The 26,913-nt window shown below is 40.6% G+C and overlaps 1 protein-coding gene across 5 annotated transcripts in view; it reads left to right on the forward strand.

Moving 5' to 3' along the window:
- MAPK10 (mitogen-activated protein kinase 10) overlaps positions 1-26,913 on the forward strand; it is a 120,559-nt gene that overhangs the window by 18,001 nt on the left and 75,645 nt on the right. For all 5 annotated transcript variants that reach the window (XM_065404618.1, XM_065404619.1, XM_065404620.1 and 2 more), the window contains 3 exons: positions 20,238-20,367; positions 23,697-23,755; positions 25,330-25,468. In XM_065404618.1, the coding sequence (XP_065260690.1) occupies positions 20,238-20,367; positions 23,697-23,755; positions 25,330-25,468 (328 nt within the window). The remainder of the gene's footprint in view (positions 1-20,237; positions 20,368-23,696; positions 23,756-25,329; positions 25,469-26,913) is intronic.

Raw genomic sequence — 26,913 nt, forward strand, 5'->3', positions numbered from 1 at the left:
TAAACTATTACTTATGTTGCTATGTGCATACACCTTCTACCCCAGAAATTGCTGCATTTCAGTAGTGGTTGAAGTGGTCCCTTTGGAGAAGTCAATCTGTAAGGTTCTTTGGAAGAAAGGCAGAATATATACAGTAAATGCCAGTTTTTATTATGGAGAAAAGGTGGGTGAGATAATATTTTTTTTATTGGATCAACTTCTGTTGGTGAGAGAGATAAGCTTTTAGAGCCACACAGAGCTCTTTTTCAGGTCTGGGAAAGGAACTCCCATCATCACATCGATCATTTTCCTGTGTGAGTTAATTCGAGAGCATAGTGATTGTCTGGTTTCACCCACATAATTGTTGTTGGGATGTTTAGTGAACTGGATGAGGTACACCACATGTTGTGATAGGCATGTGTAGGACCCCTGGATATTGAAAGGTGTGTTGTGGGGGATGTTGATCATTGTAGCAGTGGAGATATGTCTGCAGGTTTTGCATCTGTTGTTCTGGCAGGGTCTGGTGTTGCTTTGAGTTACTGTATCCTGGCCTATAGGGAGCTTGCTTCTGATCATGAGCCTGGAGAGGTTGGGGAGGTTTGGGGGGTTGTTTGAAGGCCATAAGTGAGGGTTCAGAGAAGACTTATTTCAGGATAGGGTCCTCATTGAATATGGGTTGTAGTTGTTTGTTGATACCATATGGGTTCCAGTGTGAGGTGGTAGGTGACAACTAGGGGTGTGTGGTCAGAGGGGGTTATATTTCTGTATTGAAGAATTTTTTTTTTTGAGGTATTTGGGTGGCCTGTTCCATGACATGATCTACTTTTTTGGTGAAGAGTTCTTGTTTGAAAGTAGTTTTGAGTGTGTTAAGGTGTATATTCCGGACTTTCTCCTTGGAGAATATTCTGTGGTACCTGAGTGCCTGGCTGTAGATAACAGATTTCTTGGTGTGTTTGGGATGGTTACTGGATCTATGAAGGTAGGTGTGGTGATCCATGGGTTTCTTGTATATGGTTGTCTGTAGAGTTCCGTTGATGAAGCTGATCATGGTGTCCAGGGAGTTGATGCTAGTGTGGGAGTGTTCCAGAGAGAGTTTAAAGGATGGGTGGTGGTTGTTGAAGTAGTGGTGGAAATCTATGAAGGAATTTAAACCATCTGTCCAGAGAATGAAAATATCATGGATGTATCTCAGGTGTATCATTAGTTTTGTGGTGCATTTGTCCAGAAATTTTTCTTCAAGGTGGCCCATGAAGAGGTTGGCCTATTGGGGAGCCAACTGAGTACCCATCATTGTTTCCATGGTTTGACTTGGTTTAATTGGTTTAACAGGCCACTTTACTTTGAATGGTCCCTTATAATATGTGCTAACTACTTACCCTAAACAATCTCTTCCACATTTAATTGCACATTTTTATTTAGCTCTTGACCAGATGAAATGATTACCTTCTGATCTACATCTGGAACAGTAACTCTGACTTTCCGTTGTTGTATCTGTGATTGGTTTCCCAAGGAAACAATGTCCAATTTCATAAACTCATTTGGAATCTGGAATGCTGACAGCTGTATCCTGAGGTGGTAAGCTACTGCCGCTAACTTCGTTAGGGGGTCGCAAATACTCAGGATATGGCCCTGAGTCTTTAAGGAATGTTTGTGTAACAGTGTTTGACTGGACAGGGGCAGAAGATCTTTCTTAAGACGTGATCATTGCAGCCTTTCTCCTGGTAGGATTGCAGACAGGGCCGGCTCCAGGCACCAGCTTCTCAAGCAGGTGCTTGGGGCGGCGGCTCCGGAGAGGGGCGGCACGTCCAGGTATTCGGCGGCAATTCGGCGGACGGTCCCTCACTCCGCCTGGGAGCGAAGGACCTCCCGCCGAGTTGCTGCCGCAGATCGCGATCGCGGCTTTTTTGTTGTTGTTTTGTTTTTTTGTTTTGTTTTGGCTGCTTGGGGCGGCCAAAACCCTGGAGCCGGCCCTGATTGCAGAGGCTATTTGCTCAGCCACTAGGGTGCGAGAATGGGGAAAAAATGCCCTGGGATTGTTCTCCCTCCAGCAGCTTGGCTGGATTCCGGCAGGAGCTACCTTCAGCCCTGTTCACTTAGAGAGTGTGTTGCCACAATGTTAAGCTCTTGTGCAAAGTGCAGGGGATAGGAAGCTCCAGAATGGGCTTGGAGGTCTGCATAAGAGTAAAGGACTTATATTCTACCTCTGCTCTGCTTCTTGTAACTTCTTCCCTTTATTAATATCTTGAAATAGTGGGGAAAAGAAGGCTGAAAACGTTAATGTGTATCCACCCGGAGTGCCTGGAGACACCTGAGACAGGATGAAGACCCATTTTTAAAATTAAATAGGGACTTGAAATATATGAAGTTTGAGCAAGAGTTATTGTCAGTATCTTCTTTTTTTTCCGTTAAAGTTTAAAGCAGTAAATAAACAGACTGACATGTAATTATTTGCCAAAAATGATTCCTCACATTTTTATAATGCTCCTTTATCACCTGAGAGGCTTCTGGTATGAAGGAAGTTGCTACATATTTCAAGTTTATCTTCTCATATTTCATATTCCTTTGTTAGTACACAGAAATCTGAGAGAGAATTCAGATTCTGTAACCATGACAAGATGTAATAAAACCTGCTACAGTGTAACATGCCCTCTCTGGTGTTTTCACATTCTGTTTCTCTATAAGGAACTGATAAGGCTCCCACCATTGTAGTAGCTATTGTAGGCACCAGTGTGCTCCCATTTCCTCTCCGAGGCCTTATCTAAACATACAATTTAACTAACTTGGTTTAGAAACTAATTAAATTGGTACAACCCCCTTGTATGGACATTTACATTGGTTTAAGGGTGTCCTATATTGATTTAGCTTAAACTGATTCCTTACTGACATAAGCTATATCAGTGTAAGGCATTCTCAGGCTGCTTTAAGAGTGTCCACATTAGAGAGTTTTAATCTAATTAAGCCAGATTTAATTAAGTCCGTTTCCAAACTGATTTAGTTAAATCAGTTCAATCTCTATGTGTATACAAGGCCTACCTAACTTGCATTGATCTCCACAGCTCCCTGCTCTTTCCTTGGTGCCCTCTCATTCCTCACATCTGGCCATTTCAAAGGATTTTTAAATGATCCTTTGATTCTCCTCCTTTCTGAGGTTGCCATTGTTTTCTACTATAGTTGAGTAGCAGGCAAGTTTGGGTTCGAGAAAAGGCTGGGTTCAAGTCTGACTATTGTCCACAAATCTCAGTGATTTCCTGATTGAATTCAAACTTGCCCCTGCATCCCAGGGTGAAATCCTGGCCCTACTGAAATCAACAAGAGTTTTGCTATTGTTTTTGATGGATTCAGGATTTCACCCTAAGCTAAAGCTAAAAGCTCTTCCGGGCAGGCCTGTGGAAAGGGGCCAGTGCTCTCCTTTTCAACACTCTCATACCACACAGGTTTCTTCTAGTGATTACCTACTCTTGCTTTTGCATCACAGTCTGTCTGCCCACTCAAATTTACAATGGTCACGTTCTGTCTTCTGACAGATCCAAATGCTGTTGGCATGGGAAGTTTCCACACAAATCGCTACTATCATTCTGTATATTACTAGCAGGAATCTCTCTTTCAATCTCCCACCCCCCCAGACACATACCATTACACCCCCTCCCCTTGCCTCTCTCTCTAATTTCCTGCTCTAAAAGATAGATGATATGAACATGATCTTCTGTCAAAATAACATTCAAATACCTTTCCTGAAATAAGTCATGTGAATTGTCTAATACATAAGCAGTAAATTTGGTTGGTTTTTGTTGTTTTTTGAACTGAGCGGGAATTCATAGCTTTGGGGGTGTCTGATATTCTTTACTTTTGTAGCTCAATGAAGGGAATATTCCTGAGTCAGTGGTAATGTTATAGCTGTACTAAGTTTGCCATTAGATTAACCATTCCACAAACTTCTGTTTCCTCTTGCTAGAATTCCAGTGCCAGCTCCTGCTGAGCACATCAGGGTCTCTACTACAGTAAAATAATGACTGTTATCATATGGAAGAAACAGGGATGGGAAGCAGAGAAATAGACAAACAGCAAAACAAAGAAGCAATTGAATCAGAAATGAAAAATAAATACTAGTAAGTCATAAAAGAAATGTGGCTTTTGTCACTTGAATTTCATTATCAGACTGTATTGCTTATTTATTATCTAATATTTATATATTAGGTTATATATAAGTTTGCACAGTGCTTTACAGAAAATGAAAGGAAGTTGTCCTTCTCCCAGAGACCTTACATCCTAAATTAAACAAACACAGGAAATATGTGTGATGGGTTAGACCCCCCTTCCTGGGGTGCCACCAGATGTGCTGGGGTCCCACTGAGCCTATCTGTCCTACCAACCTGGGTCCCCCCCATTCTGTGTTGCTGTGTCAGGCTCTCAAGCCCTCTTCCAGCACACAAACAGGTAGGGACACACCCAGCTGTAGAATCACACAAAGCCTGCAATCAGCTCTCTGTGGGAGGACTCAGCTAAGGGAATGCCCAGTGCCCCTGTGCACACTATATAGAGATCTATATAGCGTAAGCTCATAAAAATCGTCCCCTCCCTCAATGTGGAGGAAGCTATGCACAGCTCTTTCCTCTCCCCCCACCCCCCAGTTATGAATTGCACAAACTGGGTTTTGGAATAAACAAAAACATACGTTTATTAACTACAAAAGGTAGATTTTAAGTGATTATAAGAGATAGCAAACAGTACAAAGCAGATTACTGAGCAAATAAAACAAAACACGCAAACTACGCTTAATACACTAAAGAAACAGGTTACAAATAGTAATTTCTCACCCTAAATGTTACAGAGTTTCTTCAGCTCAGAGTTCCAGTTATTTCTCTTCACAGCCTAGACCCTTATCTCAGCCTGGACTCAGCCCTTGCGTTTCCCCAGCTTAGTTCCTTTGTTTCTTCAGGTATTCTCAGCAGTCTTCCTTCTTGGGTAGGGAGGCAGTGAAGAAGAGCCCTGATTAACTCACTTCCCAGCTTTAAATAGGATTTACATAAGGCAAGAATCCTTTGTTTCCAGTGGAGAAATACCAGCTGTGTCCAAGGTGGTACTCCATGACATCATCACACCAGGTGACATTATCACATGACCTTGCAGTGCTAAAGCAACCATGAGACAAGATATATTTGTAATGTCCCCAGGAAGGAACTCCAGGAAGATGAGAGATCAGCACCATTGTCTTTCCTAATGGCCCATTCAGGCTGATTGCCTACTGTCTGGTGGGCGTTCCCCAAGTACACACACAGTTGTAATTGTTACATAGTCAATATTCCTAACTTCGGATACAGAAACGTTACATGCATATAAATTGGATAATCACATTCAGTAAATCACAACCTTTCCAATGATGCCTCACATGACCCATCTTGCACAAAACATATCTCAGTTATGCAATATTCATATTACAACTATATTTTTATGAAGAATATGGGGTGCAGCATCATAATATGATGGCAAAAAAGGAAGGGAGAGAAGGGATGAAGGTTACAACAAATTAAAAAAAATATGAAACAAGTAGTTAGGAGTGAAGTTTGAAAGATCAGATGATATTTCAGAACAGAGTAAGGCAAAAGAGAAGAAATATCGAGAACTGGATTAGAATTCCTCAGTGGGAAAACTCACTGAAAGAAGTGAATTTTAAAAGAAGACCTGGAGGTTGAAAGAGAGGATGTTTGGGGAGGGAGCAGGATCCTGGCATAGAGAACAGAAGAGAAGAAGGGCCAAAGTCATGTGTGAAAGTAAGAGAGAAAGATAGCATCAAGGTCAGAAGACTTTGTTTAGAAATTGGAATTGGCAGAAACGGGCAAGGAAGCAAACCGAAACAAGGTCAGAGCTGTAGGCAAGGTGGACTTGTGAAGTGTCTTGAAGTGAGGAAAAGGAGGTAATGGGACTCACATGGCTCTAAGCCATCTTTGTGCCCTCCTGATGCTCCTCTGTGTAACTTAGGCTCCCTTAAGAGCTGTCTAAGTTATGGCAGCCTCCCCAGGCTGCCCTATGGGCCACAACACTTCTCAAAATCTCCACAGTGTTGCATGCTATAGCTCTGTCCTGCCATGCCTGGTGCACCAGGGCTTGAAAGTGGTTTCTTGGAAGGCAGTCTTATGGCTGTCTTCCACATTTCCTGTGCCAGGTGAGCCCTCATCCAGCTGGATACAGACACTTTTATGCTGCTAGCCTTTTTACCCCGTATATAGGTGCTGGAGTGGGAATGAGGCTGTCACTCAAGAAGTGTAAACTTGATGTAGAAAGAACTGTGAACCCATTTTGTAGCTGTAACATTGCTCTAGAACTACAGAATAGTTATGAAAAAAAATCAGTTTCTTTTTTGGTTATTTAATATTAATGGATGCATGTCCTGGAGACAAAAATATTGACGAATAATTGAGCAAAAACAGAAGTCTGAGTTTGTGAGATATCACAAGGTATGTGACAAGTTATATATGAGGCATATGGTGCAGTATATATTTTTTGCCTGCCCATTAGTAGAGTAACTTCATTTTCAAAGGTTGTGTTAAGAAGACTCTAGCTATCTGTTCATATTGTATTGCTGGAGGATCTCCATTGGATATAATATTTTTATATAATGATTTCTTCATAAAAGGACCATGCATATTTAGTTTTGTCTTTTCCAACGTTTTATATAGACTATCTTATTCACGTAGTGTGGCACCATTTAGCAAAGCATTGAAGCATTTGCTTAACTCCATCTCTGTTCAGCAATGCGCTCTAGTTAGCAAAGGACTGAAGTATTCTGGTAAAGCTGTTACAGTGCTGAAAAGATCTTCTTGTAGGAAGTGTCTCAATACTTGGACAAAACTCCAGAAAGAATTTTCAACTTATAATTTCTCTACATTGTTATATTATACTAAGGTACTTTTCCTAGAGTTTTCATAGAATGTTAAAGATGGCTAAGGATCATGTCTCGTTTGTGGGCCAGATACTGATCAATTTCACATGTATAAATCCTTTGACACCTGAGACTGACACCTGTATAAATCAGATTGGAATCTGCTCCTATGTTTTGTAAAGTGCCATGTAATTATACAGTTGCATATAGATATCTGTTGTTATGACAGTAATGATAACAGATTTTTTTGAATTTTTTTGTTAAATATACTTTTTTTTCAGTCTTTCATATAGCTCAGCCTCATTCACAGATTCCTGGCTATTGAGGGGTATCTGCATACTCAAGTCATGGCAGAGAAGATACGGCTTGTTGCTAATCTACAAGCATTGGGGCCAGAACCTCAGCTTGTATAAATTGTCTTAGCTCCATGGAAGTTAATGGAGCTATGACAACTTATACCAGCTGCAGATCTGTCCCTAAGTTCTGAAGTGAAAAACTAGGTAGGCAACTCAGAACAGAGCTCCTGGAAAGCTGTTAAACTAAATTACAACCACTTTAAATATAATGCACAATGTTGAGAGCCTAGTTGAAATGCAGTGAGACTGCAGCCTGCTCATTTGGGGGCTCAGTAAATAGATTTTTGTTTTGTTGAGTCCTCCAGGGTAAGTGACAATAATTAGGGCTACGGAATCTGTGACTTCCAGAGACCTCTGTGACATAAGCCCGCTGCACCTGGGAGCTGAAGGGTCCCCCCGCAGCTCGTGGTGGCTGGGAACTGCTGGGGTTCCGAGCTCCAGCCTCAATGGGTCAGGGGGAGGTTGCCCCAGAAGCTCCCAGCCACATAGCAGGACCCCATAGCTCCCCATTTTGTCATGCATATTTTTAGTAAAAGTCACGGATATGTCATGGGCTTCTGTGAATTTTTCTTTATTGCCTGTGACCTGTCCATGACTTTTACTAAAAATATGCGTGACAAAATCTTAGCCTTAACAATAATACAGCCAAAGATGGTGGGAGGGGTGTGGTGTGTGGGAGTTGCAGGGGGTGGGTGAGAGTTGTCCTTTTTGCCATTTTCTCTGGGCTTGGTTTGTGTCACCCCTGGAAATGGTCAGTATCTCTCCATGCAGGCTAGCCTGACATTTTGAGAGCTTCTGGCACATGGCAGCTAAGAGGGACAAGTGATATTGTAGAGCCCAGTAGTGCAAATGGATCTGAGTAGGTGGACCACAGGGATTTGCCCATTCAGATCTATTTGTAGATCAGGGACCTTGGTGATTGCTTTATGTATTGACTACATAAAGAATTGTCAGCACTTCTGATGGCAAATACATGGGGTTTAGGTGTGAAAATAGTGACATTTCTCCCTCAGTGCAGAACTGTACATTTTGATGAATTTTGTGATCTTCAATCTAAAGAGACATTCTCCCTCCTGGCTTTTTGCTTTCAACATAAAGCAAGGTGAAAACTGGATAATGAACCTGCAAATGTGATTTCCCCTTTTCCCCTTGCTGGCATCACCATTAGTGAGAATTTGTTCTAATAGCTCTAATCCCATTATGATGCAAATGAGATTTTGTTTTCTGTGGTAGAAATATCTGATGCATTTGCATTTACAATGGGTGAAAATAAAATATGTCTGCCTCCTATTGGGATTGCAGCATCTTTAGATCTAACAACCTCAAGTTAAACCCAGTGTTCTTTGAAATGGTGATGAACCAGTATTTACAAAGGAAACAGTTACTTGACTCTTAACTATATTGGCTCTAATGAGTTTGCCACAATAAAGGAAGAAATCAAATATTAGGTAAAAGTCAGTGAACACTTGATCATACTCTATCAAGGCAAATCATTTCACTTGGAATAGATGAATGAAAAGAACTCTATTGGCAAACGTTAGTGCTCAAAAGCCAAATAAACTATCCTAACCGCAAAAACAAAACAACACCCTTCCCCTCCCCCCCAAAAAACCACACACACGACTAGAGTCAGATTAAATACTCTGCTGACTCTGATATTCTTTAGCAAGGAAAATCTTTCTAAAAAGAGCACATTAGTGGGGGGAAAAAGAGGATTGCACATTTCTAACTATGAGGTATACAAACTGTGTGGGTGGAGTGGGGTAAGGAAGCAGGATAAGCCTTAGAGACAGAAAATAAAGCACTATCAAATTCATTGGGAGAATGAAAAACTTTCACGTTTTCCTCAAGTACTCAACTAAACATTTGCTTTGCCTAGCCCCTGTACCACCAATTACTCCTGTAACAAGGGTGGTAATTTTTCAGGTGCTGTAATTCCATGGGATGCTGGGATTTCAGATCATGTAAATGATGCAGCACTACATGTGAATTACACATTATGTACCTGGGACACTATGCTACATTGAATGCTTAGTAGTACTGAGTGGAGACTCAAGTCTGAGAGCCTGATTCTGCTCTCTCTACAGTGAGCACTCTCTTATCAGGAGTAATTTAATTTGTCAGTGAATTTATGCTAATTTAAAAGTGATGTAAAAGCACATTCTGTCTTCCCATATCTTTGATTCACCATTAGCTAATAAAAGCACTTGGGTATCTAATTCAGTTTTTTCTTTGTTTTCAAAACTACATCAAATTGTCCTGGCTGGACCTTCTGGACCATTTCCAGTGCAGTAGAGCAGACCTAAAATCAGCATAATTGGCCAGCTGTAGATTCTCCTTGAATAAGGCAATGCAAGGTTGGCTCAGAGCAGCCATACCAGCTCCTGCATGCCTCTTCCAAACTGCCACCCTAGAGGTTGTGGCTGGGATGTCCTTATACCAGGAATATTTACTTGCTGGAATTTCCCCTTTGGGCTATAGTTTACTGTGCATAATTTAGAGCAGCCCTGAGGATGCTTTAACTTGTACCAGAGTGTTGGCAGGCCACTGGCCAACTCTATGATTGATGGAGGGTAATGATGGCTTAAAGTAATATTTGTTCCATCCCCAACCAGCCATGCACCAAGTAAGGCTTAGCCACCGGAGGCTCTGGCCCCATCTGTTCTGTTCAGCACTTCATAGCTATTGTATAATTCAGGGGTGCCAAACTGTGGCTCGCAAGCCACATGTGGCTCCTTTACTATTAAGGTGCGGCTTGCAAGCCCCCTCTCCCCCCCACCATTTTCTGCCTACCAGACTGGGGGAGGGGAGCTCAGGACCTCTGCCTGGTAGTGGGGTAGGAGCTTCTGTCCAGCGGGGAGGAGGGTCTCGGGGCTTCAGCACTGTGGGGTGCACCTGCAAGGGCTCGGGGCTTCAGCCCCAGCTCTCAAACTTCTAAAGATTCTCATATGTGGCTCGGAGGGCCAGTAAGTTTGGCCACCCCTGGTATAGTTAGTCTGAGGAACCCAACTTCGTGGAAGCCTTTGCACTAAAGCTATTGTTTCATGGTAAAAGCAGATTATTATTTCAGTGCCTATCACTGCAAATTATTGGTTGTCTGCAACATCCTTCTACTTAGGGTCTGGTTAAATTTAATTGTTCATTCAATGAGAAACGTAGCAAGAAAGCTTAGAAAGTCATTAATTTGTTGCTCCAAATTGACAGACTTTGTTATATTTTAGCCAGAAAAGACCAGCATGTTTTTTAAAGCATGACTGTGAGCAGAATATGTGAGATTGTATCTAATGTTCAGAACAAGTTTTTCTTTTCTTTTCTTTTCTTTTTTATTTCCTTCAAGTTAGTGGAAATGAAACACCTAAAATATGAGCGTTATCACTGTATTTATAAATATTTGTCATTGGCCAGTCTGGAAGAGCCAGGAACTGGATTATTTGCCAAGCCCATATGCAGCCCCTTGCATATGTTCCCAGATTTCCACATATTTGGAAATTGCTGCTGAATGAGGAAAATGAAGTTTTGCTGGTTTTCACGTATTGTAGCTTGAAAAACACTCCGAGCTATTCAAATATGTTATCAATTTTGAATAAGAACAACATAAGAATGGCCATACTGAGTCAGACCAAAGGTCCATCTAGCCCAGTATCCTGTCTTCGAACCGTGGCCAATACCAGGTGCTTCAGAGGGAGTGCACAGAACAGGTAATCATCAAGTGATCCATTCCCTGTCGCCCATTCCCAGATTCTAGCAGAGACTAGGGACACCATCCCTGCCCATCCTGGCTAATAGCCATTGATGGACGTATCCTCCAAGAATTTATCTAGTTCTTTTTTGAACCCTGTTATAGTTTTGGCATTCGCAACATCCTCTAGCAAAGAGTTCCACAGGTTGACTGTGTGTTGTGTGAAGAAACACTTCCTTTTGTTTGTTTTAATCCTGCTGCCTATTAATTTCATTTGACCCCTAGTTCTTGTGTTATGAGGAGTAAATAAATAACACTTCCCTATTTACTTTCTCCACACCAGTCATGATTTTATACACCTGTATTGTATCCACCCTTAGTTATCTCTTTTCCAAACTGAAAAGTCCCAGTCTTATTAATCTCTCCTCATATGGAAGCTGTTCCATGCCACTAACAATTTTTGTTGCCCTTTTCTGAACCTTTTCCAGTTCCAATATATCTTTGGTGAGATGGGACAACCACAGCTGCATGCAGTATTCAGGATGTGGGCTTACCATTGATTTATATAGGGGCATTATCATATTTTCTGTTTTATTATCTATCCCTTTCTTAATGATTCCCAACATTCTGTTCGCTTTTTTGACTGCCGGAGAATGACTCCGAGATCTCTTTCTTGAGTGGTAACAGCTAATTTAGACCCCATCATTTTATATGTATAGTTGGGATTATGTTTTCCAGTGTGCATTACTTTGCATTTATCAACATTGAATTTCATCTGCCATTTTGTTGTCCAGTCACCCAGTTTTGTGAGACCCCTTTGTAACTCTTTGCAGTCTGCTTTGGACTTAACTATCTTGAGTAGTTTTGTATCATCTGCAAATTTTGCCACCTCAGTGTTTACCTCTTTGTCCAGATCATTTATAAATACATTGAATAGTACTGGTCCCAGTACAGACCCCTGGGGACAGCATAGGAGATGGTGCAGTATTTCCCTTTAGTTATGATGGGAAATTACTGTGCTTACTCAGATACCACTGTGAGGTAACTGTTGGTAAATGGTGAACTTGGTAATGATCATTAACATACCATACAAACGTAGAAGAGGATGGGAAGCTTAAAGGTTCATCACTACCTGACCTTCTGTATTTGGTGGAAATTGATAATGTGGGTTCCTTCCACCCGATCGCCACAGGAGACCTCTGCTTAATGCTCCAGAGGAAGGTGGGAAAAAAACCAAAGTCACTGCCAATAAGCCATGCATGTTGAGAAGATTCCTTCCTGACCACAAAGCTGAAACTTCCTCTTTTGTCTGTTCAGGCTCAAATTAGTTATTCCTGGATGTTACAGTATACGGGCCTGGTCTAAAGCTCATTGAAGTAAGTGGAAAGATTCTATTGACTCCAATGGGTTTTGGAGCATGCCCTGTGTAGGTAGAAATCTACAGTGTTTTGAAGTTTCCTAAAACCTTTAGAACCATGTCCATGATTAATTTTTAATTATGTGAAACACTTTCCTCTTCATTTAAACTATCTTCAAGGAAAATGTAAGATGTATTTTAAAAAAAAATTGAAAATATACAGTCTGAGATCATACACAACATTCTTGGTAAATTATACATTTTGGTTCACGTAATTCTTTTTGTCTAAAACAAAATTGAATTACTTAACTTCACCAAGAGGAGAGAGAAATGATCATAAAGAGCATTGTTAAACACTCATTTCATACACACGTTGTTAGTTGCTGGCTTAAGGAAGACAGATATCTGGTTGAAAACAATTGGAGCCTGGGTTTGTTTGTTTGCTTGCTTTTTCTTGTAATTTTTTTTCATGATCTTTGAGTTCTCATCAGACGCATCTTAGAAATTAATTTTTAAAATTCAGATATGTAAATGGTAAGCATTATTCTGAAAGGGTTTCATTTCTAGTATTATTGGAATATGATGGTTCACTCTAGAGAAATGGTTTAAGAAATTAAATCAAAAGGGGACTATTATTATTACTAACTCTCTCTAGAGCAAGTTGGGATTTGTTCACTGAGCCAGTTGCTGAATAAGTCCTTAATGGTGGTGGGAAAAGCAACAGTGATAGTCCTATTCTATTCTGTGTAGCTTCCTATACGGCAGTCATCACCGCAGTATCTGAGTGCTTTCCACAAGTGCATTAAGCAATATTACTAACTTCTGTCACATGTTTGTTCTCTTTTCCTCTTCCCAGAGGAAAAATGTATGTAGTGGAGTATCTTGTTTTGGTAGTACTATTTTGGTTTGTTTCTTTGGGTTTGTTATATAGACATGCCACTGTATATTTGTTAGAGAAGGCAAGAGCAAATAAATGCATATTGCTCGTGGAACAGAGTGTAGTGAAGTTTTGAGTGAGTGTGTGTGCGTGTGCACACAAACAACATAATGATTTCCCAGAAATTTAACTTAGGACCTGTTCCTTGTTCCTTACTTATTCCGTATTCAAATCAAATGCTATTGTTTTCAGCATTAGCTTGGCATGAGAATGGAAGGTTTTACTAGCATCCTTATCAATTTAGCATAAGTTAACTATAGCTCTCTAGTGAGTTTACTATCATAAGAATAAAACCTTAAACCAAACATACATCCAGATAATATTTCAGAGGCAATACTGGATATGCAGTGAGACTGCAGCCTGCTCATTTGGGGGCTCAGTAAATAGACTTTTACTAAAAATATGCGTGACAAAATCTTAGCCTTAACAATAATACAGCCAAAGATGGTGGGAGGGGTGTGGTGTGTGGGAGTTGCAGGGGGTGGGTGAGAGTTGTCCTTTTTGCCATTTTCTCTGGGCTTGGTTTGTGTCACCCCTGGAAATGGTCAGTATCTCTCCATGCAGGCTAGCCTGACATTTTGAGAGCTTCTGGCACATGGCAGCTAAGAGGGACAAGTGATATTGTAGAGCCCAGTAGTGCAAATGGATCTGAGTAGGTGGACCACAGGGATTTGCCCATTCAGATCTATTTGTAGATCAGGGACCTTGGTGATTGCTTTATGTATTGACTACATAAAGAATTGTCAGCACTTCTGATGGCAAATACATGGGGTTTAGGTGTGAAAATAGTGACATTTCTCCCTCAGTGCAGAACTGTACATTTTGATGAATTTTGTGATCTTCAATCTAAAGAGACATTCTCCCTCCTGGCTTTTTGCTTTCAACATAAAGCAAGGTGAAAACTGGATAATGAACCTGCAAATGTGATTTCCCCTTTTCCCCTTGCTGGCATCACCATTAGTGAGAATTTGTTCTAATAGCTCTAATCCCATTATGATGCAAATGAGATTTTGTTTTCTGTGGTAGAAATATCTGATGCATTTGCATTTACAATGGGTGAAAATAAAATATGTCTGCCTCCTATTGGGATTGCAGCATCTTTAGATCTAACAACCTCAAGTTAAACCCAGTGTTCTTTGAAATGGTGATGAACCAGTATTTACAAAGGAAACAGTTACTTGACTCTTAACTATATTGGCTCTAATGAGTTTGCCACAATAAAGGAAGAAATCAAATATTAGGTAAAAGTCAGTGAACACTTGATCATACTCTATCAAGGCAAATCATTTCACTTGGAATAGATGAATGAAAAGAACTCTATTGGCAAACGTTAGTGCTCAAAAGCCAAATAAACTATCCTAACCGCAAAAACAAAACAACACCCTTCCCCTCCCCCCCAAAAAACCACACACACGACTAGAGTCAGATTAAATACTCTGCTGACTCTGATATTCTTTAGCAAGGAAAATCTTTCTAAAAAGAGCACATTAGTGGGGGGAAAAAGAGGATTGCACATTTCTAACTATGAGGTATACAAACTGTGTGGGTGGAGTGGGGTAAGGAAGCAGGATAAGCCTTAGAGACAGAAAATAAAGCACTATCAAATTCATTGGGAGAATGAAAAACTTTCACGTTTTCCTCAAGTACTCAACTAAACATTTGCTTTGCCTAGCCCCTGTACCACCAATTACTCCTGTAACAAGGGTGGTAATTTTTCAGGTGCTGTAATTCCATGGGATGCTGGGATTTCAGATCATGTAAATGATGCAGCACTACATGTGAATTACACATTATGTACCTGGGACACTATGCTACATTGAATGCTTAGTAGTACTGAGTGGAGACTCAAGTCTGAGAGCCTGATTCTGCTCTCTCTACAGTGAGCACTCTCTTATCAGGAGTAATTTAATTTGTCAGTGAATTTATGCTAATTTAAAAGTGATGTAAAAGCACATTCTGTCTTCCCATATCTTTGATTCACCATTAGCTAATAAAAGCACTTGGGTATCTAATTCAGTTTTTTCTTTGTTTTCAAAACTACATCAAATTGTCCTGGCTGGACCTTCTGGACCATTTCCAGTGCAGTAGAGCAGACCTAAAATCAGCATAATTGGCCAGCTGTAGATTCTCCTTGAATAAGGCAATGCAAGGTTGGCTCAGAGCAGCCATACCAGCTCCTGCATGCCTCTTCCAAACTGCCACCCTAGAGGTTGTGGCTGGGATGTCCTTATACCAGGAATATTTACTTGCTGGAATTTCCCCTTTGGGCTATAGTTTACTGTGCATAATTTAGAGCAGCCCTGAGGATGCTTTAACTTGTACCAGAGTGTTGGCAGGCCACTGGCCAACTCTATGATTGATGGAGGGTAATGATGGCTTAAAGTAATATTTGTTCCATCCCCAACCAGCCATGCACCAAGTAAGGCTTAGCCACCGGAGGCTCTGGCCCCATCTGTTCTGTTCAGCACTTCATAGCTATTGTATAATTCAGGGGTGCCAAACTGTGGCTCGCAAGCCACATGTGGCTCCTTTACTATTAAGGTGCGGCTTGCAAGCCCCCTCTCCCCCCCACCATTTTCTGCCTACCAGACTGGGGGAGGGGAGCTCAGGACCTCTGCCTGGTAGTGGGGTAGGAGCTTCTGTCCAGCGGGGAGGAGGGTCTCGGGGCTTCAGCACTGTGGGGTGCACCTGCAAGGGCTCGGGGCTTCAGCCCCAGCTCTCAAACTTCTAAAGATTCTCATATGTGGCTCGGAGGGCCAGTAAGTTTGGCCACCCCTGGTATAGTTAGTCTGAGGAACCCAACTTCGTGGAAGCCTTTGCACTAAAGCTATTGTTTCATGGTAAAAGCAGATTATTATTTCAGTGCCTATCACTGCAAATTATTGGTTGTCTGCAACATCCTTCTACTTAGGGTCTGGTTAAATTTAATTGTTCATTCAATGAGAAACGTAGCAAGAAAGCTTAGAAAGTCATTAATTTGTTGCTCCAAATTGACAGACTTTGTTATATTTTAGCCAGAAAAGACCAGCATGTTTTTTAAAGCATGACTGTGAGCAGAATATGTGAGATTGTATCTAATGTTCAGAACAAGTTTTTCTTTTCTTTTCTTTTCTTTTTTATTTCCTTCAAGTTAGTGGAAATGAAACACCTAAAATATGAGCGTTATCACTGTATTTATAAATATTTGTCATTGGCCAGTCTGGAAGAGCCAGGAACTGGATTATTTGCCAAGCCCATATGCAGCCCCTTGCATATGTTCCCAGATTTCCACATATTTGGAAATTGCTGCTGAATGAGGAAAATGAAGTTTTGCTGGTTTTCACGTATTGTAGCTTGAAAAACACTCCGAGCTATTCAAATATGTTATCAATTTTGAATAAGAACAACATAAGAATGGCCATACTGAGTCAGACCAAAGGTCCATCTAGCCCAGTATCCTGTCTTCGAACCGTGGCCAATACCAGGTGCTTCAGAGGGAGTGCACAGAACAGGTAATCATCAAGTGATCCATTCCCTGTCGCCCATTCCCAGATTCTAGCAGAGACTAGGGACACCATCCCTGCCCATCCTGGCTAATAGCCATTGATGGACGTATCCTCCAAGAATTTATCTAGTTCTTTTTTGAACCCTGTTATAGTTTTGGCATTCGCAACATCCTCTAGCAAAGAGTTCCACAGGTTGACTGTGTGTTGTGTGAAGAAACACTTCCTTTTGTTTGTTTTAATCCTGCTGCCTATTAATTTCATTTGACCCCTAGTTCTTGTGTTATGAGGAGTAAATAAATAACACTTCCCTATTTACTTTCTCCACACCAGTCATGATTTTATACACCTGTATTGTATCCACCCTTAGTTATCTCTTTTCCAAACTGAAAAGTCCCAGTCTTATTAATCTCTCCTCATATGGAAGCTGTTCCATGCCACTAACAATTTTTGTTGCCCTTTTCTGAACCTTTTCCAGTTCCAATATATCTTTGGTGAGATGGGACAACCACAGCTGCATGCAGTATTCAGGATGTGGGCTTACCATTGATTTATATAGGGGCATTATCATATTTTCTGTTTTATTATCTATCCCTTTCTTAATGATTCCCAACATTCTGTTCGCTTTTTTGACTGCCGGAGAATGACTCCGAGATCTCTTTCTTGAGTGGTAACAGCTAATTTAGACCCCATCATTTTATATGTATAGTTGGGATTATGTTTTCCAGTGTGCATTACTTTGCATTTATCAACATTGAATTTCATCTGCCATTTTGTTGTCCAGTCACCCAGTTTTGTGAGACCCCTTTGTAACTCTTTGCAGTCTGCTTTGGACTTAACTATCTTGAGTAGTTTTGTATCATCTGCAAATTTTGCCACCTCAGTGTTTACCTCTTTGTCCAGATCATTTATAAATACATTGAATAGTACTGGTCCCAGTACAGACCCCTGGGGACAGCATAGGAGATGGTGCAGTATTTCCCTTTAGTTATGATGGGAAATTACTGTGCTTACTCAGATACCACTGTGAGGTAACTGTTGGTAAATGGTGAACTTGGTAATGATCATTAACATACCATACAAACGTAGAAGAGGATGGGAAGCTTAAAGGTTCATCACTACCTGACCTTCTGTATTTGGTGGAAATTGATAATGTGGGTTCCTTCCACCCGATCGCCACAGGAGACCTCTGCTTAATGCTCCAGAGGAAGGTGGGAAAAAAACCAAAGTCACTGCCAATAAGCCATGCATGTTGAGAAGATTCCTTCCTGACCACAAAGCTGAAACTTCCTCTTTTGTCTGTTCAGGCTCAAATTAGTTATTCCTGGATGTTACAGTATACGGGCCTGGTCTAAAGCTCATTGAAGTAAGTGGAAAGATTCTATTGACTCCAATGGGTTTTGGAGCATGCCCTGTGTAGGTAGAAATCTACAGTGTTTTGAAGTTTCCTAAAACCTTTAGAACCATGTCCATGATTAATTTTTAATTATGTGAAACACTTTCCTCTTCATTTAAACTATCTTCAAGGAAAATGTAAGATGTATTTTAAAAAAAAATTGAAAATATACAGTCTGAGATCATACACAACATTCTTGGTAAATTATACATTTTGGTTCACGTAATTCTTTTTGTCTAAAACAAAATTGAATTACTTAACTTCACCAAGAGGAGAGAGAAATGATCATAAAGAGCATTGTTAAACACTCATTTCATACACACGTTGTTAGTTGCTGGCTTAAGGAAGACAGATATCTGGTTGAAAACAATTGGAGCCTGGGTTTGTTTGTTTGCTTGCTTTTTCTTGTAATTTTTTTTCATGATCTTTGAGTTCTCATCAGACGCATCTTAGAAATTAATTTTTAAAATTCAGATATGTAAATGGTAAGCATTATTCTGAAAGGGTTTCATTTCTAGTATTATTGGAATATGATGGTTCACTCTAGAGAAATGGTTTAAGAAATTAAATCAAAAGGGGACTATTATTATTACTAACTCTCTCTAGAGCAAGTTGGGATTTGTTCACTGAGCCAGTTGCTGAATAAGTCCTTAATGGTGGTGGGAAAAGCAACAGTGATAGTCCTATTCTATTCTGTGTAGCTTCCTATACGGCAGTCATCACCGCAGTATCTGAGTGCTTTCCACAAGTGCATTAAGCAATATTACTAACTTCTGTCACATGTTTGTTCTCTTTTCCTCTTCCCAGAGGAAAAATGTATGTAGTGGAGTATCTTGTTTTGGTAGTACTATTTTGGTTTGTTTCTTTGGGTTTGTTATATAGACATGCCACTGTATATTTGTTAGAGAAGGCAAGAGCAAATAAATGCATATTGCTCGTGGAACAGAGTGTAGTGAAGTTTTGAGTGAGTGTGTGTGCGTGTGCACACAAACAACATAATGATTTCCCAGAAATTTAACTTAGGACCTGTTCCTTGTTCCTTACTTATTCCGTATTCAAATCAAATGCTATTGTTTTCAGCATTAGCTTGGCATGAGAATGGAAGGTTTTACTAGCATCCTTATCAATTTAGCATAAGTTAACTATAGCTCTCTAGTGAGTTTACTATCATAAGAATAAAACCTTAAACCAAACATACATCCAGATAATATTTCAGAGGCAATACTGGATATGCAAAATCACAGACAAAGGAGATATGAGTAGGAAAGTTATGTTCTGGTTTCAGGATCACTCCAGTGACACTAGTTTTATTATGCCCATGCTTGGTATCCCAGCTCTAATCAGGGCCGGCTCCAGGCACCAGCTTACCAAGCAGGTGCTTGGGGCGGCCACTTTGGAGAGGGGCGGCACGTCCAGCTGTTCGGCGGCAATTCAGTGGACGGTCCCTTACTCCTGCTCGGAGCGAAGGACCTCTCGCCGAATTGCCGCCGCAGATCGTGATCGCGGCTTTTTGTTTTTTGTTTTTTTTTGTTTGGCTGCTTGGGGCGGCCAAAACCCTGGAGCTGGCCCTGGCTCTAATATCTTCTGTAGATCACATGCAACAGGCACGTGCTTATGTACAATCAATTGTAGATCTCTGAGTAATCAATGTAATTTTTGAATTTCCCTCAATTTAGCAATAATAATTGCTCGCTCTTATAAATGATGCTGTATATGCAGTCATAAAGAAGTGTGCTTTGCACTGAAGACAGCAAAAACTCAGATTTCTTCTCATCCTAAATAGTCTTCCAGTGTCCCAAATAAGGATGAGAACTCTCACCTACAGAGAGATACTTCTGAATCTCTCTGCTTCCTTAGGTTCTTCCTAGTCTATAGTAAAATCCATCTTTTACAGTGACTTTTTATGTTTAATAGGTCTTTCCCTGCTTTGCATGTAAATCTTACACTGCTGTTGAAATTAATGATAAGTAATGGTGTGTACTCTGTTCCATTGCTGTAAGATCTCACTCCCTCTGCGTGTGTGGATTTCCCATGCCTGTTATTCCCGTGTCTGTCTCTCTAGTTCTAGTTAATTCAGAAGACACCTGGATGGAAATTCCAGACGTCCCATTCACCCTTAAAACCGAAGAATATCCTTTTAAAATATATAAAGCTTGTATTTGTAATCACTGCAGCGCTGCATATGATGCCGTCCTTGACAGAAATGTGGCTATTAAGAAGCTCAGCCGACCATTTCAGAATCAAACGCATGCCAAACGAGCTTACAGAGAGCTGGTCCTCATGAAGTGTGTGAACCATAAAAATGTAAGTTTTCTTGTGGGGACCAGGGGGATGTTGTGTGCTTGATTTGTTAGGGAAAAAATCACATCCTTTCAGGCTGTAATGAGATACTTTAACTTATGACTTCTGCTATTTTAAGGGCTAGATCTTGACCCAGACTACACACCTATGTATTGTAAGGCCCCTACATGGGCTACCCTAACTTTAGGTCCTGGCACATATGAGTAAGCATGACTACTCCCATGCTTGCTCCTTCCCCAGAGGAGGTGGGCAAAGAATGGATGGGAGCTTTAGCTTCATCCTCTATTTGCTGGTATTGGCCAGCAGTAAATTACTATCCTTCCAGGAGCCCGGAGGAAGCAGGAAAGGAGTTGTGACTCAGGGGAATGTCTCTGAATCATGCTACCTTCAGGAGCTACTTCTATGGTGGTGCAGTGAAAGCACATCCCTTGCTCAGAGCTCTTCCTGAATTCACAATCTAGCCCCCTCTATTGGAGTATTTGGTTGTATTGTCATTATGATGATTCTGTTTATTGATAATCCTGTAAAGAGCCTATGGAGCACAATGGGAATCTGTTATGCTTTTCCTCTGTCATGTAAGACGCTGTTACTGATTACTTCATTGCCAACTGTTTGGATGGTTCATACTAATGCTGTGTAACCAGAATCTCTGAAACCACATGCTATTTTGTTTTATTTCTTCTTAATCTTAAGAAATGAACAATGACAGCAGATTTTTAGTCTTTCTTAATTCTCCTTACCTCCACCTGCCTTGTGTATAAACACTTTCTTTAGCGTTATACTGGAATGGCCATCATACAGGTTTACATTAGGGGTGCCCACATATGTATTCAATGATTGGAATGATATGTTTGATACAGTGTAGTGTGGCTTGTGGCTATGGGATACCCATGGGTACCCCATCACATTGTTCAAATGTTTCTCCGCTAGTTTCCTTTTTGTGCAAACTCGCCACTCCTGTTACTACCCTTATACCATAATTGGCCAAACCATGTTATGGAAGTCCCAATGAAATCAGAAAAGCAAACTGCATTTATCCTTTTATTTGTAGCATTGTATGTTGTCACTACCAGCTCTTAAGATCCAACGCTAGTATCTTCCTATGTCTGTGGACTGATTTTAGCCCACTGGGGATGTTACAAATAATAATGATAATAGACCGTGCACATTAGTTTCCACTGAGAGTAAATTAATAACAGTTCATTACCTGTAAACACTTTTCACAGATCCTGAAAGGACTCTTCCTCTCCACACAAACTGAATGAATGAGCATGAGAAGCCTGATAGACTGTGAGATTTGACACACTATTTCTCAATCATTAGTTCACAGGGAGAGAAAGGAATTGGCTACATGTTTTTTCTTTCAATGAGAGAGAGCCCTGAAATCACAAAGATTTTGGAATGAAAATCTGTGCAATTCAAAGACTTGCTCTGAAGGTTGCAAATAGTAATTTACCACCAGTCTCCTGTTACTACCTTATCGCTAGTGACTATTTGTTTGATCCTTTAATTTACAGATGAATAGTGTGCCTGGCAGACACTTCACAGAGCCCACCTAGAGTTATTTTGCTGTACTTTTCTTAACACTGAGTTATTCTTAAATTTTCAAAGAGTTGTGCAGGGCTCTAGCTGTCTCATTCCCATTGGCTTGGATGGAAACGGCATGATTTAGATCCCTGCACACTAGTTTGAAAATGCAGAGCTGGGTGAGTTGTGCTTGGCACATAACTAGAGGCTACATGGTGCATTATTACCCATGATTCTTAATGTATTGGAAGGGGCAGAAGGCTACAAAGATGGGGTTGATTTGAAAAATAGACTATTACAAAAGTACTATACAGTAGAACCTCAGAGTTACAAACACCAGAGTTACGAACTGACCAGACAACCACACACCTCATTTGGAACTGGAAGTATGCAATCAGGCAGCAGCAGAGACCCCCCCCCCCCCCAAAAAAAAAAGCAAATACAGTACAGTACTGTGTTAAACGTAGACTATGGGGAAAAAGGGGAAATTTAAAAAAATGATTTGACAAGGTAAGGGAACTGTTTCTGTGCTTGTTTCATTTAAATTAAAAGCAGCATTTTTTTCATTTAAATTAAAAGCAGCAAAGTTTCAAAGCTGTAGTAAGTCAACATTAAGCTGTAATCTTTTGAAAGAACAACCATAACATTTTGTTCAGTTATGAACATTTCAGAGTTACGAATAACCTCCATTCCTGAGGTGTTAGTAACTCTGAGGTTCTACTGTATATGACGCAACAGTTGTAAACCTATTACCTGCTCTTAAGTTTTAGCTGTCTGTCGTTAAAGCTTTCAAAGGAACACTTGAAGAGAGATATCTCAAAAATATTGAGAAAAGGGGGAAGAAGCAAGGAAAGATGGTGGAGGAAAGATAAAAGTGCAGAGGCAAAGAGGCGGATAGAACAGTAAGAAAGAAAATTAAGGCTTTCTTTAAAAAATATAAGCCCAGATAGTCACATTTTCCCACTAAGAAAGCCTGCCAAGGGAGCCAAGTGCGGATAAAGACTCTGTAAGGTTCTTTTCATGGAGTTTCCTCAGAATTCTTCCTTCTCTTTTCCCCCACACACATGAAAAGGAAGGGAATTCAGGTCCCAAGTCCCACAACCTTCCCCCCCAGAGGTACTGTTGCTTTGTGCTGCCTCCTAGGCACTACCAGCTCTCCAGCAGATTCCTGTCAGCAGCATTCCCTACTGGCCATGTTCTCTGGAATCTCACTTTAAAAGAGAGAGTAGTGTGCAGGACTCCTCTGGCCACTTTCCAGAGCTCTCTGAGGTTCTCCCATTTTGAGACGTATGTATGACAGCAAGACAGCTGGGAATTGGATTTTTTTTTATGAAACAGCATCTGTGCCAAAAAATTTAAGAAATGTCCGAGAGAATGGAAAGTCCTGTGTTTGTGTTTAATAGGATGATGTTTGATTATTTCTCCCCTCAGACATATAGCCTTGATATACCAGAAATGGCCAGTGATTTTACAAGGACTGTCACATTTGTTTGAGTTGAGGCTGGAATTTGAACCTGCAACTCCAGAATTCACAAGACTAATGGCTTCAGCATTTTGACCAGTTGCTGTCCATCACCACTCCTCTCTCACACACCCTTTCAAATGCATCCTGAACAATAATGGAGTTCTGAAAAATTGTTCTGAAATTTGCCAGCTGCTTACTAGTCAACTGTAGCAGGACTTGTCAGTGCAAATTGAACAATGAAAAACAGATGCTATTATTTAATACAGCTGTCCTTCAAAATGTGATCAACTGCATATGTTTATCTTCTCTCTCCCTCCCTCTGTCTCACTCTGCTTTTCAGATTATCAGTTTATTAAATGTCTTCACACCACAGAAATCTCTGGAGGAATTCCAGGATGTGTAAGTAACACGGGCAATAATTAAACTAAAGCTTTAGAGGGAGGTGGGCCCTGGTATTGTATAGTGAACATAAAAATCCCAGTATAATGAAAAGGATGAGCTCCTCTAGCAAATTATCTTGTGAAGATGAAGCTTTAGATAGAATTTGAAAATGTAGACTGACCTATTTTACGTATGTATAAGGGACCTATCACCTTTGTATCTAAGATCTGGAATAGAACACGCGTGCAAAGCATGCTAATGGCTGTTCTTAAGACAGGTTGTGTGGAGGAATATGAGCATCTATGAGGAAGTGTACTTTGTTCCTTTGTGTTATTGGTTTGCTCAGGAAATGTTGTTGTATAACTCTCTGAGGTATGTGGGAGTGCTTTAAAATGTGGTGATTCACTTTGAAATAATATCCTTGTAAAAGAGACTGATGTGAAAGATTTTTTCCCTTTCATATTTATTGTGGGATAACCTTTGACTGTGTAAAATTTTTCTGCCTTGGGAAATAGTGGCGGAGTGTGAGCTCCACTGAACATTGTCTACACCATGGGCACTACTGCATTTAATGAACTTGCCCTGAATCAAATTTCAGGTAGTCGCAAGTGTTGCTGTTTTATGTCAGCTAAATGGCTTCTGCCTTTCAGTCTATAGCACCTTGTTCCATATTGCAGTATCACAAAAGGGAGGGGTTAATAGCATTGTTTGGAGTCAGGCAAGTACTGTCCATGTGTCTGCATAAAGATCTGCATAAAGATCTGCTGCCCCATTGCAATAATCTTGTTATTTCAGTCCTCTGCAAAGAATTGGTGAGGTGAGCCTGAGTTGGGAAGCTCACATATAAATCTAGATCAAGAGTCTTTCCAAAGTTTGAGGGAGTTCGGATCCGGTGTCCCAGTTAAGGTTCATCTCTACTTAAGAATAAATGTCCCTTAAGAATTGAGCTGGTGGGTTAAATGTATTAACCAATCACTTCTGGAGGACTGAGTTAAAATCCGATTAAGACTATTGCTCAATCTTATTTAGCAGAAGCACAGTGTACAGTCAGATTAGTTAATTGGCATTAAAACCATATGGGATCACCCAGTCTTATAAACACTTCAGACAAATGTATTGTGGTAATATATATTTACCCTTCCTACCTCCATCAGTCCAGTGCTCTCTGGAAGAAACCCTCTGATCAAATTGCAATAGCCATTTCTCAGGAGAAAAGGCTCGTAGCTTGGTGCATGTGGCATCAGCATGTTTGAGGATCCTGCTGCCTTGTGTGCCCATGTAGAGCACAGTCACTGTGCTGTGGAATGTGCCAGGTAATCCCTGATATTCCAAGGATGTCAATGGGACATTCTTGGAATGCTGCAATGGGAGACAAATCACAGAATGGTTCAAGTATTACTGAGCTTTGTGCTGGGGCTCAGGTGAATGGGCATTTCAAAATCTTTTCTCCATCTGTGTTACCATCTCACAGTGGAAATAAAAAAAAAAGGGATTGTGAAGAGAGAGAAGTGAATGTTGATTATTGCACAGAAGTTACTGGAAGCTCCATGCCTGTGCAGGCAATAACTGTATGACTTTACTCTCCTATCTAGTTACCTGGTAATGGAATTGATGGATGCCAACTTGTGCCAGGTGATTCAGATGGAATTAGACCATGAACGAATGTCTTACCTGCTCTACCAAATGCTGTGTGGGATCAAGCACCTTCACTCTGCGGGAATCATTCACAGGGTAAGGGGACTGCACTTTGAAGGACAAGATACCGGTAGTTGTTGTTAAGAGGCTTGGTCATGTCAACATGCAAACTTTGTGATTCAACCCCTTCATCAAGACCCAGCCTTCTCAATGTAAATATTGAGACTTATCTGTCAATAGCCTACGTGTCTGGCAAGTTAGCTGCATGGTTGTATGTTAGGGATGAGGACGTTTGTCAAGTTAATAATCAAACAAAAAGGGAATGAGCCATAGGTAGTGTAAGACGCATAGTGATTATGATTATTGGAGAAGGTGGCGATAACTGCACTTTCTCCTGAAACTGTTGCTAGCTCTCTGAAGGCTGACAGTTTAAACTAATGTCACCTATAGTGCATTAAAATGCTATCAATTGATGGTGTCCAAACTGTGGTCCATGAATCGTTTGGTGGAGATCCATGGAGAACTGTCTGGTCATACGTAATTGGTTCTCCTCCTTTTCATTTGCTTAAATGCATGAAAAGACTGCTAAACATATGCTAAGTACTTTCCCAACATTATTTTATCATGTAAGCAATTGCTGTAGTTGCCACAGGAGTGAATGAGAGGATAGGTGGTCCGTGCAATTGTTGATACTAGAGTAAATGGTCCATACAATTGTGAACAGGATGGCAGGTGGTCCAGCTGACCCTGAATGCATGGGAAAATGTCCATGAGACAAACTTTCTCTTAAGATGTGGTCCACACTATGAAAATAGCCTGGGAACCTCTGCTCAAAAAACAATAATTTTTTTGGCTTCTGAGGGGAAGGGAAGAAAGACTGATGAAATGATTTTCATGTTGGATGTTACTTTATAATATACAAAGACCTCCTTTCCTAAAACATACGTTGTGTAGAGCAAGGGTTCTCAAACTGGGGGTCGGGACCCCTCAGGGGGTCACGAGGCTATTACATGGGGGGTCGCGAGCTGTCAGCCTCCACCCCAAACCCCACTTTACCTCCAGCATTTATAATGGTGTTAAATATATAAAAATGTGTTTTTAATTTATAAGGGGGGCCGCACTCAGAAGCTTGCTATGTGAAAGGAGTCACCAGTTAAAAAAAAGTTTGAGAAGCACTGGTGTAGAGGATGTAGTATGTTTGGCTACTATAGTTCCCATAGTGTTCCAGGCAAAGAATGGGTCAGATTGTTTTTGTAAATAAAATATGCATATGAACCTGCATACACAGTTTGTGATGGTTCTAGTTATTGGAGCACAGTGGGCACTGCCCCACTCAGAATAAAGTGTAAACAAAAAAAATATTTCATCACCCTGATTCTATAAGCCTTTTAGAGCTATTAATTTAACAGCAGAATGCTTCCATCATCCAGAGGAAAGTATTCAAAGTTCCAAAGGCCAGAAGGGACCATTGTGATCATCTACTGTGATCTCTTGTATAACACAGGTTATAGAACTCCCCAGAATAATTCCTTTTGAACTAC

Source organism: Emys orbicularis, chromosome 5 (genome assembly GCF_028017835.1).
Source record: "Emys orbicularis isolate rEmyOrb1 chromosome 5, rEmyOrb1.hap1, whole genome shotgun sequence".
NCBI classification, from domain to species: domain Eukaryota; kingdom Metazoa; phylum Chordata; order Testudines; family Emydidae; genus Emys; species Emys orbicularis.